Raw genomic sequence first — 16,716 nt, 5'->3', positions numbered from 1 at the left:
TCACCTCGGCTGTTGTCAATATTATTTCCAGCTTCTTCCCCAACAAATGATGGGATAAAATTCAAAAATCTGGTAAAATGGGCTTTGGGCGATAATTGTGTCTTTTGAAAATCTTACCTCTCTAGACTGGCCCACCTTAGTAGAACGTGTCGTTATTTCATTTCGTTTGGCCTTGAAAATGTATATTGTATTTACGTTTTGTTGCTTACTTTCCTTGTATTTACGTATATTTACGTCATCCTCGTAGACCCGTCCTGAGCGGCGTCGGGGCGAGAGAATTCAAACGAAAACTTTGTCGTGCCGACTTTTGCTGAAGTCTTGAATTCTTCCACCTGTTTCTCGGTCTCTGATGGTGGAGATGTATTTGAGTGTGCAAAATGTTTTCAGGGCAGAGTTTATACGAAAGTTTCTTTGGAAGTGTAATCTTCTGTATTTTGAGAACACAGATCTTTGAATGGTAAAATTCAAATGACATGAATAAGTAGTAAACTTTCAAGTACGTAGCCTCCCAGGCAGACGTTCTAAGGGCTTCGTCACGCGTTCAACGTCATCAATACAAAAAGTTCTCAGAGAAACTGCTGTTGTTCATGGGTTATCGGCGCCCTTCTCAAGTCGTGGAATTTGTCACGAGGCTTCAGTCAATTCATCTGACAGTAGAGAGTTTTAGATCCGAGTTTACCGCGAACCTCTAACCGCTGGAGGTCACGTGACAAGTCTTTCGCGTCACGTTTGAGCTTTACGACGTGCGTTTTCAACGTGGGGAGGTAGGTTTTCACGTAGGTCATTTACCTGAAAGCTTTTAGAGTATAATTCTTGTTTTATCTCACGTAATGGTACAAAAATCTTGTGGAGCAAGTCTTTATCCATTAACAGGGGCACAAATTCAGGCGAAATGCTAAATTTGATAAATCCTATTGGATTTTGAAAACAAGTGCCATTCATGGCTGCTGATTCAAAATGGCGGCCGTAAAATTCAGTGCAAGATTAGAACTAATGTAAGAATTTACAGCTCTTTGCTGCTAGATAACCCAGTGTTACCGTAAATTTCGTTTATTTTCACTGATTGATATTTCTTCTATTTCTAAATGGAAAAATAAACCAGAATCCACTTCTTTAATCCACCGCCAATCTAAATCGAACTATGTTCGAACGTCGAACCGCAAATGGGTAACCGCAAACCGCGGTTAGAGGTTCGCGGTAAACTCCCATCTAAAACTCTCTAGTGTCTTGGTGCCCCGAGAAAGTTCGAGACCGCGTTTCCTATCAAGAGTCGGGGAATTACTCCGGACTTTAATGGCCACTCTTATCCTTCTTCTTCGATTATCCTTGTACTGGGATTGTTTTTCACTTGTATCAGCTGAAGTCACGTGACCAAATTCACTCGAGAAAGGGGCTGAGATGGGGCTACATGTAACTTGTTTCCCTTTGCAATTTATTGTGTATAGGAACTCAATTTTTTTCATACATTCAAACCTTTTACTTTTGATTAACTTATGTTTAAAAATGTAAGAGTATAATCAGCTATCAGTTCCTTGCTAACATCAAAGACGTTTACAGTTTACCATGTTCGTTTCTTCTCTTGCAAGATAACCTGGACTGAACATGATTTGCACTGATTTTTTATAGTTCTTAACCGGATAAAGGACTTCCGTTATAGATCCCTATTTGATTGAGACGTTTACTTAAGTTAGATTAGTTTTGTTTGTTAAAATGTGACTGTTGTAAAAGTATTAGGGCTAAAAGTTGTAGCAACAGCAAGGCTCTGTTAATTGATTCAAGGGCAAGGAAAAGAGAATTGATCGCTTTTGTAAAAGTAGTTTCTCTGTAAAGTTGCGTGAGAGTAGTAAAAAAAAATAACACTTGAGACTAGAAACATAAGCTCTTCCTGTTTTCGTACTAAGTTTTACAGTACTTTGCATTTGGCCTTCAGAATCACGGTTATACTTACTAACTTACGTACAAGCCCATACTAAAGTTGTTACATTTTCCACACACAGCTATTTCGAGAAAGGTTGTCGGAAAAAGTACACGCGACAATCCCGAAAGGTTTAGTGGGTGGTTTTGAGTAAACTGCACTGGAGGCCACGGACATATGTTTGCGAGTGCTAAAGGAAAGCAACAGAAGTTGCTTCGACAGCTACGGTCGTTACGAACAGCGTATTGATTATATCCCATATTACCTTTCGGGATTGGCGCGTACACATTTTTTTCGACAACCTTTTTCGAAATAGCTGTACGGAAATAGTAATAAGAGTTATACTAGAGGTTAAGATTTAAAACACGTGAGAGATCATTTCAGTTATGTACGCAACATGCAGACTCAGGCCTCGTCCAAACGAATCCGAATATTTTTAAACCTCTTATTTTTTACACGAATTTGCATTCCTTCCATACGAAACCAGTGATTCCTCTCACCGAAACTGTATCTCTTTGAAACCGTTCTCCAGATTGGTTTACTAACGCCCCGTCGACACGAATGCGGGTTAAAAATATGAGATTTGAAAAATTTCCGAGTGTGGACGGGGCCTCAGAAAAACTGGAAAAAATAGACTTGAAGGGGATTCGAACCCATGACCCTACGGTATTGGAGCAGTGCTTTAACCCTTTAAACCCTAAGATCAAATTGTTGCCTCTATTCATTTCTTATAGAAGTAGTGGGCAGAAGTTGGTAAAATATCAAGCAAATTCATCTTGTGTGATCATGTCCATAATTCTCATGACCACTCTGTTTTACTACTTATTGACATTACAGGGAGAAATTTGATGCTGATCACTTTTAACGCTTAAAGGGTTAACCAACTGAGCTATCAAGCCTAATCTGAGGGAAGAGAAAGATTTGTATTTTCAGGAAAACCTTATGTTTCGTTTTCATTTTCCAATAAAACCTCTCTTTTGGGGTACCTTTATTCAGCTGACACCAATGTTCAAGTCACACATTGTTCCCCCCCTCCCCCGAAAGCAAGTTCATATAATCTTTTTATCAGTTACTTCTATTGAATGGACACCTCTATTCAGCGGGACATCTGTCCTGGTCCTGAGGTTATCCCCTGAATGGAGGATCCACTGTATTATGTTTGTATCAGTTACCTCTGTTGTAGGGACACCTCTTCTCTGGGGACACTTGGCCTGGTCCTGAGTGTGTTTATTTGAAGGAACACATCTATTCAGGGGACACTTGCCTTGGTCCCAAGTGTGTTTATTGAAGGGACACCTCTATCCAGAGGACACTTGGCCTGGTCCTGAGTGTGTTTATTGAAGGGACACCTCTTTTCAGGGGACACATGGCTGTCCTGGTCCCGAGTGTGTCTCCTGAGGGGAGGCTCCACTGTACTATGAATAGGCCATTTCCGAGTTCCCCCAGGCCTCTGTATCAAAACGAGGTTAAGTGCCCAGCCTTTGATATGGAAATGATTTTCATTCTCATGCAAATAAAACTTTTCACATGAAAGGTTGTGCACTTGGTCTCATTTTGAAAATGAGGGTTTTTGGAACTTGGAAGTGGCCAATTTGTGGGGGAGAGGAAAATGGGGATGTTACGTGAAACAAAGTTGATTGATTGCCTGGTGGATTGTTGAAGTCTCCCCAATTCTTTTTAAAGTTGGGACCAGCATTAACAGTGTCGGTGATACACAGTCATTAAATGAAGGCATCCATCTTATGAAGTTGTCTATTAGGACAGACTGCACTATAGATTCAAAGTAGTGGCTGTTCTCGTGTATGTATTTCGAGAAAAAGGCACAAAGCTTCCTTCTAGTTGAGAGCACGTTTGTTAGGACATCCATAGGGATGTGGTGTCGTGCTAGTGGAAACAGTATACACTGACTCAGAACGGTATTAGGGTCTACCGTATCACCACGTAGCACATTTCCTCTTAATAGGAGCTCCTTAATTTCGTTGACAGGTTAAGTTACAATTTCCCACTGTCCATTTCAACATATCCAATAATATACTTGTGTTTCAATATCATAAATGTCCCCTACGGCAGCTCTATTTCCTAGAAGATGTACAGTTTTTTTCTTCGTTGTTGTTAAAACATTCCTCGTTATGATGTGCATATATGACATATTTTATTCCCATCAGTAGTGTAGTAGGGATGAAATTAACCTTTTTTCTGAAGTGGTTTCCATTAATGTGAAGTGATATAAATAAACGTTGATCACGTCTTTATCTCGTTAAGACAAGGTCTTGTGCTATTTTGAGGGGGCCTAACCGGTTTGATAGGTTGTTTATTTATTTTAGGTTCGATGAATGTCTTGGTTTTTGATTGCCTGACTAAAACCTAAGAACAATCTTATTTTGGTTGATTCATGTCTTGATACACAGAGTGCTCCTGTAGAGTTTAATAAATTTCACCAGGGAACAAGAACGGTAATAATTTTGGGGTAATTTTTTGCTGGCATAAAGTGACCAAATTGTTGCAATTTGCAGTCTATGTCCATCCTTGCGATCCCTAGCAACAGACGACAGGACAGGTTTCAGCAGTGGCGGATCCAGGGGAGGGACCCAGGGCCCCACCCTCCCTCCCTCCCTTTCTGAAGGTCTGAATCCGCCACTGTTCAGTGCCTAAATATGATCTTCAATTGGAATTCATTTGGTGCGAAGACATGTTTAGCTTTCAAAAAAGACAGGAAATATCGTGCTTAGCTCCTTGGAGGATTTACGTTGTTTTGTCACCGAGATAGTTTTTAAATCAGCTGCCCTTGAGCTTGGCTGACAGTGGTCCTTGATGTTTCTTGTAACAGTTCATACTTCATAATTGCAATGTCTGAAACGGTTTTCAACATTCGTTATCTCAGTTTTGCAGAGCGAAATACTGTTATGCATTTTTGCTCGGTCAAGGCTTCATGCTGCGGTGACTAAGCGTTCGTGTAATTGTGAATAATTTTGCGGTTTTCAAAAGAACATTTTCCTATTTATCTGACCTGTGGTATCGTCAATGATTTACGTATGAGACTTACCTAGGTGAACCTTTAAATCAAAACAAACGCGCACACAAAGGGTCATCATAGAATTTGTTTAATTCTGTTTTACTTTCAGTTATGATGCCAAGAAAACAATGTTGAAGCAATGCAATGGCAAACGTCCATCTCGGACTCAAGAGTGTATGTACAGATAATCTGTCATGGCACAAGATAGTGCCTAACGTCCACCCCAAGCGTACATGTACAGATACTCTGCCATTCATTGTACAATGCAGTGGCTAACGAACATTTCAAGCGTACATTTACGGATGCTCTAACGGTCACTTCCTCGAGACTGTAGAGGAATTGAGAAGTAGCTCTCCGTGGAGGTTCCTTGGTTCCACCTTCCTCGTCACAGTTACAAAGCAGTGCCGGATCCAGTCCTTGAGATAAGGAGGGGGCAGACATCCAGACCCTGAGATGGGGAGGGGGGCAGTCTCCCCCCCAAATGTTTTCGGCCCTTCGGGCCACAGTTTGATCTAAAAATAATATAAGGGGGGAGCGAGCCCCCCGGGCCCCTCCCCTAGATCCGCCACTGCAAAGTTTGTATCGGAGTTGTCCCCTTCCATTTAAAGTCGCTAATCTACCCGTGGTTCACGATCCCGGGCAAGAAATGCTGCAGCACAGAAGAAACGGTCTACTCCCTCGTCTGCTCTTCAGCGCTCGTATTTCTTTTGCTTCTTAGGGGAGCAAAACAAATTAGAGCCTGTTGTGACAGCATGAAGAACGTTGGCATGACACATGGTAAAAAACTTCGTAGTAACGGCAAAGAAAAGTACAAAAATGAGTGGTGCACGTGCTTAGCTATTGTTTTGCTAGTCTATACGTTACTGTCGTCGTCGTCGGGTGTTAAGAGGGAACTTACATGTAAAGGTGATGTTACACTGGACGATTCGCAACGACGATTTTTAGCGCAACACCGCGTTGTATCATTGTTGCGACATTGTTTCGAATGGTTGCAACATTGTTCCAATATTGCAACGCTGTGTTGCGCTAAAAATCGTCGTTGCGAATCGTTCCCTGTAACATCACCTTAAGCAACGACGACGGCGAGGGTAGCGAAAACGTCACTGTTAAAAAGTACTCGCGATTATTGCAACTCACTCAAAATGTCAAATGCCAGTGAATTTCCTTGGTATTGAATCTTGGGGGCCGAATCCAAGTGTAAAGGAGAAAAAAAATCCTTCGTAGTGTGCTTACGTCCTCCATAAGACGTTCTGTGAGGGAATTTCAGTTTGAAGTTGTGCAGTGACGGCAAGGAAATGTACAAAAAATAGCGTGCTGCACGTATAGAGTTGTTGTTGTTTTGCTTATTAAAAGCTCTCGCTTTTTGAAGTTCACGTTGCCATTGTCGTCGTCTTTGCGAAAGCTCCCTAAGATCTCCAAGGACGACGGGACGAGAGGATAAGCGCCATGTGCCGTTGACTTCTTTCCATGATGCCACCCTACGCCTTTCGATTCATTAGTGTTGTCTTGTTGAAAAAAACTACCTTTTCGCTGACCCTTAGTAGTATAGGACGCACCGTCATAGCCATCTTGTCTTTATCTCATAAACAAAATGCGGTGGTCTCATTAAGATAAGGTCATGTAATTAGCTCATGCACCGCTAGCTGGTTCAACGGGTTTGACAGGTCTTTGACCGATGGTGTCAACCGATTGGTTGACCAAAAACTAAGAAAAGTATTCATTGGTAGATGCCCCTACGAATTAGCTTTCAGTTTCTTGCTTGATTAACATGGGTTTGCGTATTGTATCTTGGTCAATGTTAAGTTCAAAGTAAGGGTAGACTAACGATGGCACTACTATAGCCCTGGGCGAGGATTCTGACATCGATGTTGGGATTTGAAAGAGTGATATGGATCTCTAGATAGCCTAGACGTATCAACAGATGGAGTGGATACTCCGCAATTTTTAAACTCTCTTGATATTTTTGCCTAACATATATTAGTTTTGTTGAGCTTGTTACAGTTATGAGAATAAACGCCTCTCTCCTTTAAACGCCTTCTGTCTATCAAACGCCCCCGCTTGGACCCCTGGAATTAAATGAATAGACGCCCCGGGCGTTTAGGGACCTTTCCCGTCCCGCATTACGCTCCAGTGAGCAAACATAAAGAAATGAGGACGAGGCTCGGGTGTACGATTTCATACCAATCACTGTATTTTGTCCACCCGAGCCTCGAGTTGGTGACTTCGTTTCAGGAATGCGGGAAAGGTCTATTCACGCAAAATGCGTTTACCAAAATTTCTGTTAGGTCATTTACGGTGGGCTATTTTACAGTCGTGTGCTGATTGCCCTGGCTTTTGAACAGAAGCGAGCCTGGAAGTGACCCTGTTTTGTTACAAACTGTCCAGTTTCTCACATGTAAATGATCATTGTCACATGTGGTTGGTATGAGAATATTACTTGTTGCATTTGAAAAGCAGAAAGGTTTGTAGCATAACAAGGTCACCTTCAGCGTCGCCTCTGTTTAAAGGCAAGGCATTGAGCACGCAGCTGTAAAAAGGCCTGTTGTTCCAGTTCCCGTTCACTGATGACGTCTTCGGCGCTAATGTTACCTCCTCAAAGAAATGAGATTCCTCCCCCTAAAAAGCTGCCTATACTAGTTCTAAACTTTAATTTCCATAATTGTGCTTCAACCTCCTCTCGATATTCTCCCGGCTTTTTTCCAGGGTATCTGTTTTTTTTTAAATTGTGTTTTTCTTTCCTTTTTTTTCCGGGATGTAAAGTATTAATTTATCGTCATCATCATATTTCTCTGCGCCACAAGGCCGTAGAAATTCACCTCGGAATACTGGACATTTTGGGTGCTTGCAGGTGAGATCGGGTCGGTGTTGTGTCCAGTTGCACCATGGGACTGTTTTGTGGATGCTATCGCTTCATTTATTGGTTATTAGGCTGATTTAGCAACAGAACGGGAGCGTTAGTTGACGACGGCGCGCGCAAATCAAACAACTTTAGTCCTTTCCGCTTGCTTTCCCGTCGTCAACTGTTACACAGGAAACTGGATCCGAATTGGTTCTCCGAAACAGTCCCACGGTGCAATTCGACGCAACACCGAACTGTTTTCACGCGCCTGCGTCTTAATATCATCCATTTTTCTGGCTTAAAAATCTTCAGGAAATTTTAGATTTCCTGTCTTTCAATGAAACGTGTTTCTCACCTTCAGTAGACGACATATTGCGTTTTAAAAGTTTTTGGCCATATAGGAGCACACTTAAGGGGGAGCCCAGCAACTACATTTATTGAGCAACTAGAGGGTGATACCGGTCTTTCGAGGCAGGATTTTGCATATCATGGCCAACAGACGGAAATGGGACAGATTTGTAAAATCAGTGCCGGTGCGTCCGAAAAAGATTGATAGATAGGAGCATACTTCTCATGTCACCCGCAGAGCATTTTGGGTAACAGGGAGGCAGTCCTGGAATAGAGGTTGGATTACCGCTGCGCTAAGTGAGTGCAGGCTCACAAGGTGAAGTTCTCCTATTTCCGAGTTGCCTCAAGCCTCTGTTTCAAAGCGAGGCTAAATGCGAAGCCATGTATATGAAAATAATTCTTTATTCTCAGATGAAGCTCATTATTACAAGAAGGGTTTAGCACTTAGCCTCGTTTTAAAAGTGAGGGGGTTTGAAATCTGAAATGGCCTATTAGACTGCGAACTGTCTCTTATTTCTCTTTTGAGTTACGGTACGTAGATCAAACGCGTGCAAGGGGCAAATTGCGAAGCTCAAATCTCTCCTCCTTTTTACCATTAATTTCCATAATTTGACTTTTTCGCTCGCTGCGCGTGGCTCTGACGAAGGAAGGACGACCGCGGGCGGTCTAGAAACGAACACGGAGGAGAAAGAGAGTAATGTAGGTTGGAAATCCTCTGGATAATCTCTGTGTGCATAAGAACGTTTGCATTCCAGTACATAACATATTGGACAAACGAGCAGGACAGTCTATTGCATCTTTATTATGATATGAAAAAATATAAAACTAATTTATCGTCTCATTTAAAGTAAACTTAACATGTTTTAAACGTTTTCTATTTGCCTTGTGATAAACCTTACAATGATGCGTGGAAATTGTTAGATATCACAGTTAAAAGAGGAAAGGTATTTGAATGTTTTAAAAAAAACCCTTTTTTTTCAAATACGGTAAACGCAATACAAACGAACTCTGTTTTAACAGCCAATAGACTATTTACTAGTTGCCTTAAGCCTCTGTTTCAAAGCGAGGCTCATTGCGAAGCCATTGATATGAAAATGATGTTCATACAAAAAAAAATCTTTCACACTTAGCCTCGTTTTGAAAGTGAGAGTTTTTGGAAAATGACAGATTCGCTAACCTCCTACGCAGACGCTCCTGGGGTTTCTTCACGCGTGTTCTCCTCGCGTGAGAGGAACGCCTTCTCGGTCAATGCATTTTCAGAGAGTTCTAAGGTTTGGTTATTTACTGGTCAACGGGGTACTGAAAAAAAAGAAAGAAAATTCATGTACCCGAGTAAACAAAATATGACCATAGCCGTTCTTTTTTTTTAAGTCTCCACTTTTCTAGAGTCAATTATTTAAAAAAATGTAACGAAGTTCTGAATATTTGAGTCTGGTGATAAAACACTATAGGGTAACCATTCAAATGAAGCGTCGCCAATTATTTATCAGGCTGTAAAAACTAGTTGAATCTGAAGATGAGATCCTGTCATGTGACTCTTCAAATAAGACCTCTTCAATCGTACTTTCATGCGATGCTAGAGCTTGGTCATTTAAATATTTGTTTCACCATTCTTTTGGATTTACAGTGAACTGCTGCTTCCTTACGTTCTTAAGTATTTAATAAATGGGCACATCTCTTGCATAGCCCTAGGAGTGCAGCGTCTCTCAGGCCTTCTCGGTCAATGCATTTCGGTGACGTTTTTTGCCGTATCCGAGACGAACGGTCGGGAACTCGCTTGGACCACGTGACCCGAAGGGACAAGGCAAGGCACCTCTCTAAGACGGACTTTTTAGTGCAGGTCCTAATGCGTTCTGCCCGTCTTAGACAGTGTTGAGGTGTCTTAAAAATGAAATTTGGAATTTTCTTTGTATTTTTAGTTTTGTTCTCACCCTTGATCCCTGGTGTAAGGTAAAAGTAATAATTTAATACTAATTTTTCATACTGCTGTCCAATGTAACATCCTGATTGAACTAGAAAAATAGTTATAAAACATCAATATTTTCTTAAAAGTACTTGCCCGTCGAATGCTTCACGGTACATTAAATAGCTCACCTATAAATCAAGTCAATCCTAAACATTTCACATCTGCTTACAGCAAAATAACACCATAATAACAAACAGATGGACACTTTAGAACTGATTAACTGAAGCAAAGGTTTTGCGCCTTCTTGATATAAGGATTTTCCTGACAATTACAATGAATGAAGACTAATTTATTTTTTTAATGGAAAAAAATATAATCGTTATCTCAGTGAGACAACTGTCGTGCTTACTGGTAGTGCTCTCAAATAATCTACCTCCTCTCTACAACCTAACTTTTAATGTCTCCGGTTATCTTCATTTTCAAACAACCCAGTTACCTTTGCAAGACGTTTTGTCAGCTGGTCTACCAGCAAATCAATTATATAAATGACGAACATTCACCTAATGCACTTAAAACTGACTTTTAAAACAAACAGCCCTCACGGCCCTCGAAGCTTCAGGGTCGGCCAGGATTTTGGGTATACGGTATACCGGGGCTTTTTAAATTGGGTATACGGTATATTGCAGCTTAAATACGGGTATTCGGTATATCACTTTCTTTGAATTTCAGGTATAAAGTATACCTGGGTATAATTTTGGGTATATTTGGATGAATTTTGGGTATTTTGGGGTATTTTGGCGAATTTTTTTCGCGTATACTGGTATATCACTACCCCCCCCCCCCCCCGGGCCGACCCTGAAGCTTGTTAGCTTTGCCCAGTGTTAAAATGTTGACCTCCGCTTGGATTTACTTTCTTACAGACTTCTTAGGGCTGCTGTAATTTTTGGTGAACACAGTTGGGTCTCTGAGTAAAGACTCGGCAATTTAGCTCAATTCACTTATCACTTGATGAGAAAAATTACTTTAAAATTTCACTTTGTCCTAGGTTAGACTAAACCATCTTTCGAGGAACCGTAGCCAATGATTACAGACCAAGTGACACCACGCCTAAGTATCGGTCCTTTCAAAATCAGAAGCTACATGTTCAACGATGTTAATCCATATTATTGCTCAGAAAAAAAGGACCAATTTCTTGTACAAAACACATTCTGAAACAGACCATGGACAGATCGCAGTACAAAGCTGAATCCTCCCGTCATGTTCAGTAATTTGGAGTTGGTTGCTTTTCTGAACAACAAGATCTTTTTGGATGTTCCTCTGCTGGTTTGGGTCGCACAAGAGTTTGCCTCCCTGTCGGAGTATCTGCATTTTCTTGAGGAAGTCGACGAGCTACAGATATTAAAGATAATTTCAATTTCAAAGCTTTAACTATACATCGTCATCTTATAAAGATTTGGATTGTTATTGGATTGAAGTTTATTTAAATTATTTAGTTACGGTAAACTACACCAACTGTTTCTCATAGTTGCCCTGTTATTTGTGACAAGAAAGTCATTTCGAAAAGTGTACGCTGTATTTGTACCAAATGTTCCCCTCTTTTTGACTTTCCTTTCACCAAGACTGACAAAATGATTCATTACAAAAACTAAGTAGATTCAGCTGATGAGTATGATTAACTTCTATATTACTTTGACAGAAGAGTTTTCAAGCAAAAATGCAAGAAAATTATTAAAATGCAAATAAAACCTCTTAAAACATAAACTAGAATGTTGACAATGGATTTTAAATTATTTACAGTGAGTACTTACACAACTCTTCAAATAGCCAATGAACATTTTTGTTTGTTCTGGCACTTGTCTCAACAAATATTGCCTCTACACTACTTGCAAACTCCTCAGCTACGTCTTCTAAAACCTGAGAAACAAGAACGGAGTTTTCACTTACTGTTTACTCAACTTCTGTACTAAAACCTTAGGGAAAGAATTACAAAACAACTGAAGGTCCTGTCCATCACAGAAACCACAGGGTGATTTTCTATTTTAATTCCAATGGACCCAGTAGACCTGTGAACCACCTAATAAAATGGTCCATGGACCACCCATACAGACCAAGAAGATGCCCTGGTCAATATCACCAACTGGGTGATGTTTCAAGCAGAGTTTTCCTTAGTGCTCCCTCCACCCATTGCAGAGAACTGAATCTAACCATGTGAATCAGGGGTGCATCCAGGTTTTTTTTATAAGGGCCTGAGTGTAAGTTTGTCTCATTTTCCTTAGGTAACAATTCCTGCCCTTCCCAATTTTTCCTGCAGTCCTCTCTGGAGAACATGCCTTTGATTAAATAACTTCCTGGGTAGATGCAATGAGTAGATGGGCAAAAAGGCCATTTCTGGGTTAAAAAACTCTCACTTTTAAAACAAGGCTTAGTACAAAACCTTTACAGTGAAAATGAGTTTTTTTGCATGAGAAAAAAAAAACTCATTTTCATATCAATGGATTCACACTCACCCAACTCAGAAATGCCTTATTACAAAGCTAGGAAGTTCTTTAGGTTTATTTCCTATGAAAATTGGCAGGAGCAGGGTCATGCTTATAGCAGCTGAGGGGAATCCATGGTTTTCAGCCCTTAGAGACCCCAGGGGGTACTCCGGATTTCAAGTGACAGGGATGATCGAATGGGGACAAAAATCAAAACCCCCAAAAATCCCTAGGGCTTCAAACAAAACCCAAAAAATTCCCTGGACCAAAATTTAACCCCAAAAAGATCCCATGCTGAATCTCTGAGCCTTATCAAATTTATTCACCGAACTACGTGGCCGGGATACGTGGGAACTATCACATATCTTCAGATTCTATTGAATACCCCAAAAAATCCTGAAATCGAAAATTTCAAACCCAAAAAAACCCTTTGATCATCCATATTACTTGAAATCCTGAGTACCCCCCTGGGTTAGTGACAACCCTGGGCAGCAAGGCAAAGCATCTGCAGCTTACCTCCCTTTGGTCAGTTTTATCACACTTGTTTCCAGCAATAGCGATAAGAATATCAGATGGACCGTATCTTTGTAACTCCCTTATCCAGTTTTTTAAAGCATGGAATGAACTCTAAAACGAGAACGAATATGAGACAAATGTAATCTAGAAATTGATTGTGTGTATGTTGTAGTTCAATTTTATCCTTGGTTTAAATTTTATTTTCACTGTTTCAAACTCATTAACACAGATTACCATACTTCAAAACAAAGGAAAAAAATTTAAACCAAGGATAAAATTGAACCACAACATGTACATGTATCATTACAAAGGATCGACGCAAAAGATACAATAGAAGTGTAGGGAGGGGATGATTGCAGGCTACTTTGTGACAGGCTGAATAAATTATTGATTTCTTGACAAAACATGATCACACCTTCTATCATACTTCTACATGTCTCAGAAGTACAAGCATTACTGCTACCTTCATGTGCATAAAGGAGACCCTAACATTTATCAAGGTTTTTATTATAAATCAAGTAAAACTTACATCACTTGTTATATCGTAGACTAAAATGGCTGCTGCAGCATCTCGATAGTAGAGTGGGGCTAGACTCTTGAACTGCATCAAATGAATGAAAAGTATACAGTTGTATTGCAATCTAATTTGTAAAATAAATTCTTGTTAAAAAAGCAAATATTCTGCAGACTCTAATTTGAATGAGCTTACCCTTTCTTGCCCTGCTGTATCCCATATATTGAACTTAAAAGCCTGGTCACCAACAATCATCATTTTTGTCATAAAGGCAGCTCTACAAATGAAAATCCAAGAAAAGTAATGATTTGGTAGACTGGGCAAACAAGAACACGTCTCATTTTTATATGTGAGTCCCCAGGGAGATTTCGTGGTGTACCACTCGGGAGGATTGTATACTCGTATTGATAGAAATCATTATCACAATTCACAGTTCAGAAACATTTTTTGAGTCTCCTATATGATTGAGCAGACCCTTAGCCAATCACACTGAATTTTGTACATCATCTCAGAAGTTACAAAAATTCACAATAAACTATATGTGAATCAGGGTTCTCAATAAGTTTTTAAGAAGGTGGCAAAAGCTTAGGAGTAGGCAGAGATCATTCAGATGGAAAAACTCGCACCAAAGGTGCAACTAGCGAGCACAGAAGGCTCAAGCCTCCAGGGGAGTTCAGAGGCATGCCCCCTGGAAAATTTTGAAATCAGGGCCTCTTAGAATGCATTTCCAGCATTCTGGAGAAAAAAATTAGAGTTTTTGAACAGAACACAGACATCATTATTAAATTTTGGCTTTTTTATTCAGCATCAGCACATGAATAGTTTTCTTTATTCATTGATTACTTCTTGCCAATAGCTATGAACCATTGCTTATTTCGGTATCTGTTTTAAATCATGTCATTTGTTAAAACTGGAGTGATTTCCAAAGAAAAGTGGGCGGTGAGTTCATGTGAAATAGCCGGTGAACTTTGCTAGCCGCCGGCTCTTATTGACAACCCTGTGAATACAGTAAACTCTCATTTAACAGACACCTCTGTAAGATCTGAACACCCAGAGTTGGTCCCTAGCTTTCTATATTCCTTTAAGTTGATTCAAACGATGGAGATGGACACATAGTGATGTTCCCAAAGGTGTCCGTCTTAGAAGGAGTTGACTTAACAAATTTAAGGTTTGAAACCATTCTTGTAGTGTTGCACATTTTTAGTGTTGTTTTTCTTTTGTTTAGGCCTACAATAATTATTCTATGCCTAGTGACTATTCTATAATTTCAGGTCGCCAAATGGTGGCTTTGAAAAATGTTGAGCTTTGAGCACTGTTATTGTGTGCTGTGTGCAGTAAAACATGTATCTGGATAACTCTCTTTCACAAACAGTTCTGGTCAACTCGCCTGAAAGTTATCTCACCTGCAGTTATGTCACCCAAACTTCAATGTTTTGTGAGATTTATGCTTATGTACACAACCACATAGTGCTACAGTCAAGCCAGGTCAAGCGAAACCACAAGATTACATTAATGAATTTATTATTAGAAAGTTGAATCTGTTGGTAGTTCCATTTTTCCACATTTTTGAATAAATTAGTGAGAAAATATTCTCTTGTTGGTATTTAGTATCAAGGGACTTGGTAGAGTATTTAAAGAGTGGCGTTAGGTATTTAAGGCAAAAGATCTTTAACCTAGCAGATCAGTCGGAATTCGATTGGGCAACAGTGCTGAAGAGTACCTGGGTGACAATTTGGTTGATAACAAGGCTCATGCCTCAAAAATTAAAAAGGCCAAGAAATGCGTCACTTCTCAAATTAAAGTGTTGCAAGATAAGAAACGTAAAACTAGCCCTAATGTTTCTATCCAATTGTCTGCTGTCCAGTCGAGTGTTACTAGCCGGGTTGGTGGCTCTTGAAACTCCTTTCCTTTGAGGCAATGCGGCCACTAGGGAGCATGTGATGGCAACATGTGTTTGTGGTTTTCCTTTTCGCAGGGGAGTTTAGATGGGTATTTAGACAAGAGTTGTGGATTTCAGATTCATCTCTGTATTCTTGTATGCATAATGAGTGGTGAATTCATACACCAGGTAGTTATTAAACTTTCTACCAGCTCAGTTTCCTTGAATTTGATTTTTACATCTTCAAAGCAATTTTATCCATTCAAAGATTTTCAATCTGACCAAATACAGAGAGGTAAGTGTAAAAAGTCCACTGCTTATTATGCACGCAAGAATGCAAATTTGAAGTTGACACTGGTTGCAACAATGGCTAAAGGATTCCTTTTTCATTAATGGTATCTATTGGGGTACGCTTGACCTGGCGTGACCGTTAAGACACAAATTATACACGGTATGTAGTTCATTTCTCTATTTTACGGACACCTCTGTGCTGCATAGACCTGAATCTGTTCCTCCGATGTCCATGTTAATAAAGGAAGTAAAATTTACTGTACCTCAAAATGAACTCATTATATTAATTTTAAGACACCAGGTTACTAAATATACTGAGATCTGTAAATTCAACCACTACTGTATCTAACTAAATTATTTTTAAAAAGCTAAACTAACAAGCTACGAAACGGAATAAAGTAATTTTATAGTTTTTATAAAAATAGTGATCAAATCTTTAGGACCTGATATTAAAGCTTAAATATTTCATAGAAACAAATTTTACTGACCCGATAGTGGGCGGAGAGGAGGCATTAAATGAATCGGAGACAAACCGATGAACCAAACAAGACTTGCCCACACCAGCATCCTTGAAAAAGTGGTAAAAATAAATAATTACTTCAAAACGACCTCTGTTAATATTTGGAACAAGGAAACGAATCTCCTCTGATCACATCAACTTTCACTGATAAATATTTTTAATTGTAGATCGCATCTTACCCCGAGTAGACAGAGTTTAATTTCCCTTATGCTGCCTCCAGGAGTGTGGTACGCTCGATGCATCTTCCCTCCTAATAACTATAACTTATTCCTAATTGTCAACAACGATACATATTGATATTTACACGATTACAAAGGTTTTATAGTTATCATTTCGAGAAAGTCCAAATTTATGCATACATGGCTGACGAGGGTTAGCTGAACAGAGCCTGGGAACAACTGCGGGAGACTGATGCATCGTGGGATTTATTTGGGCTCAACATGGCGGCAAAACGAGATAAGGTAGAAACACGAGAAGAAATAGTTTTTAAACATTAAT

The 16,716-nt window shown here is 39.9% G+C and overlaps 1 protein-coding gene across 1 annotated transcript; it reads right to left on the bottom strand.

Moving 5' to 3' along the window:
- Positions 1-9,819: 9,819 nt before the first annotated feature.
- On the bottom strand, positions 9,820-16,591 carry LOC140928258 (ras-related protein Rab-22A-like). Its single transcript, XM_073377988.1, has 7 exons — positions 16,398-16,591; positions 16,187-16,266; positions 13,724-13,805; positions 13,544-13,615; positions 13,015-13,125; positions 11,830-11,935; positions 9,820-11,410 (listed from the first exon to the last, which is right to left on the bottom strand). The coding sequence occupies exons 1-7, from the start codon at positions 16,458-16,460 to the stop codon at positions 11,283-11,285; spliced, it is 642 nt and encodes a 213-aa protein (XP_073234089.1). The 5' UTR covers positions 16,461-16,591; the 3' UTR covers positions 9,820-11,282.
- Positions 16,592-16,716: the final 125 nt, after the last annotated feature.

This window comes from Porites lutea, chromosome 2 (assembly GCF_958299795.1).
Source record: "Porites lutea chromosome 2, jaPorLute2.1, whole genome shotgun sequence".
In the NCBI taxonomy this organism is placed as follows: Eukaryota; Metazoa; Cnidaria; class Anthozoa; order Scleractinia; family Poritidae; genus Porites; species Porites lutea.
The sequence above is the reverse complement of the archived record's forward strand: the minus strand, read 5'-3'. Positions and strand labels throughout refer to the sequence as shown.

Excerpts from the sequence above, each read along its gene's own strand:
- LOC140928258 (XM_073377988.1), bottom strand. The coding sequence starts at position 16,460 with ATGCATCGAGCGTACCACACTCCTGGAGGCAGCATAAGGGAAATTAAA. Across the intron at positions 16,267-16,397 it reads TTAAACTCTGTCTACTCGGG|GATGCTGGTGTGGGCAAGTC; the intron begins GTAAGATGCGAT and ends CACTTTTTCAAG. Across the intron at positions 13,806-16,186 it reads TCCTCTCCGCCCACTATCGG|AGCTGCCTTTATGACAAAAA; the intron begins GTCAGTAAAATT and ends TTTCATTTGTAG.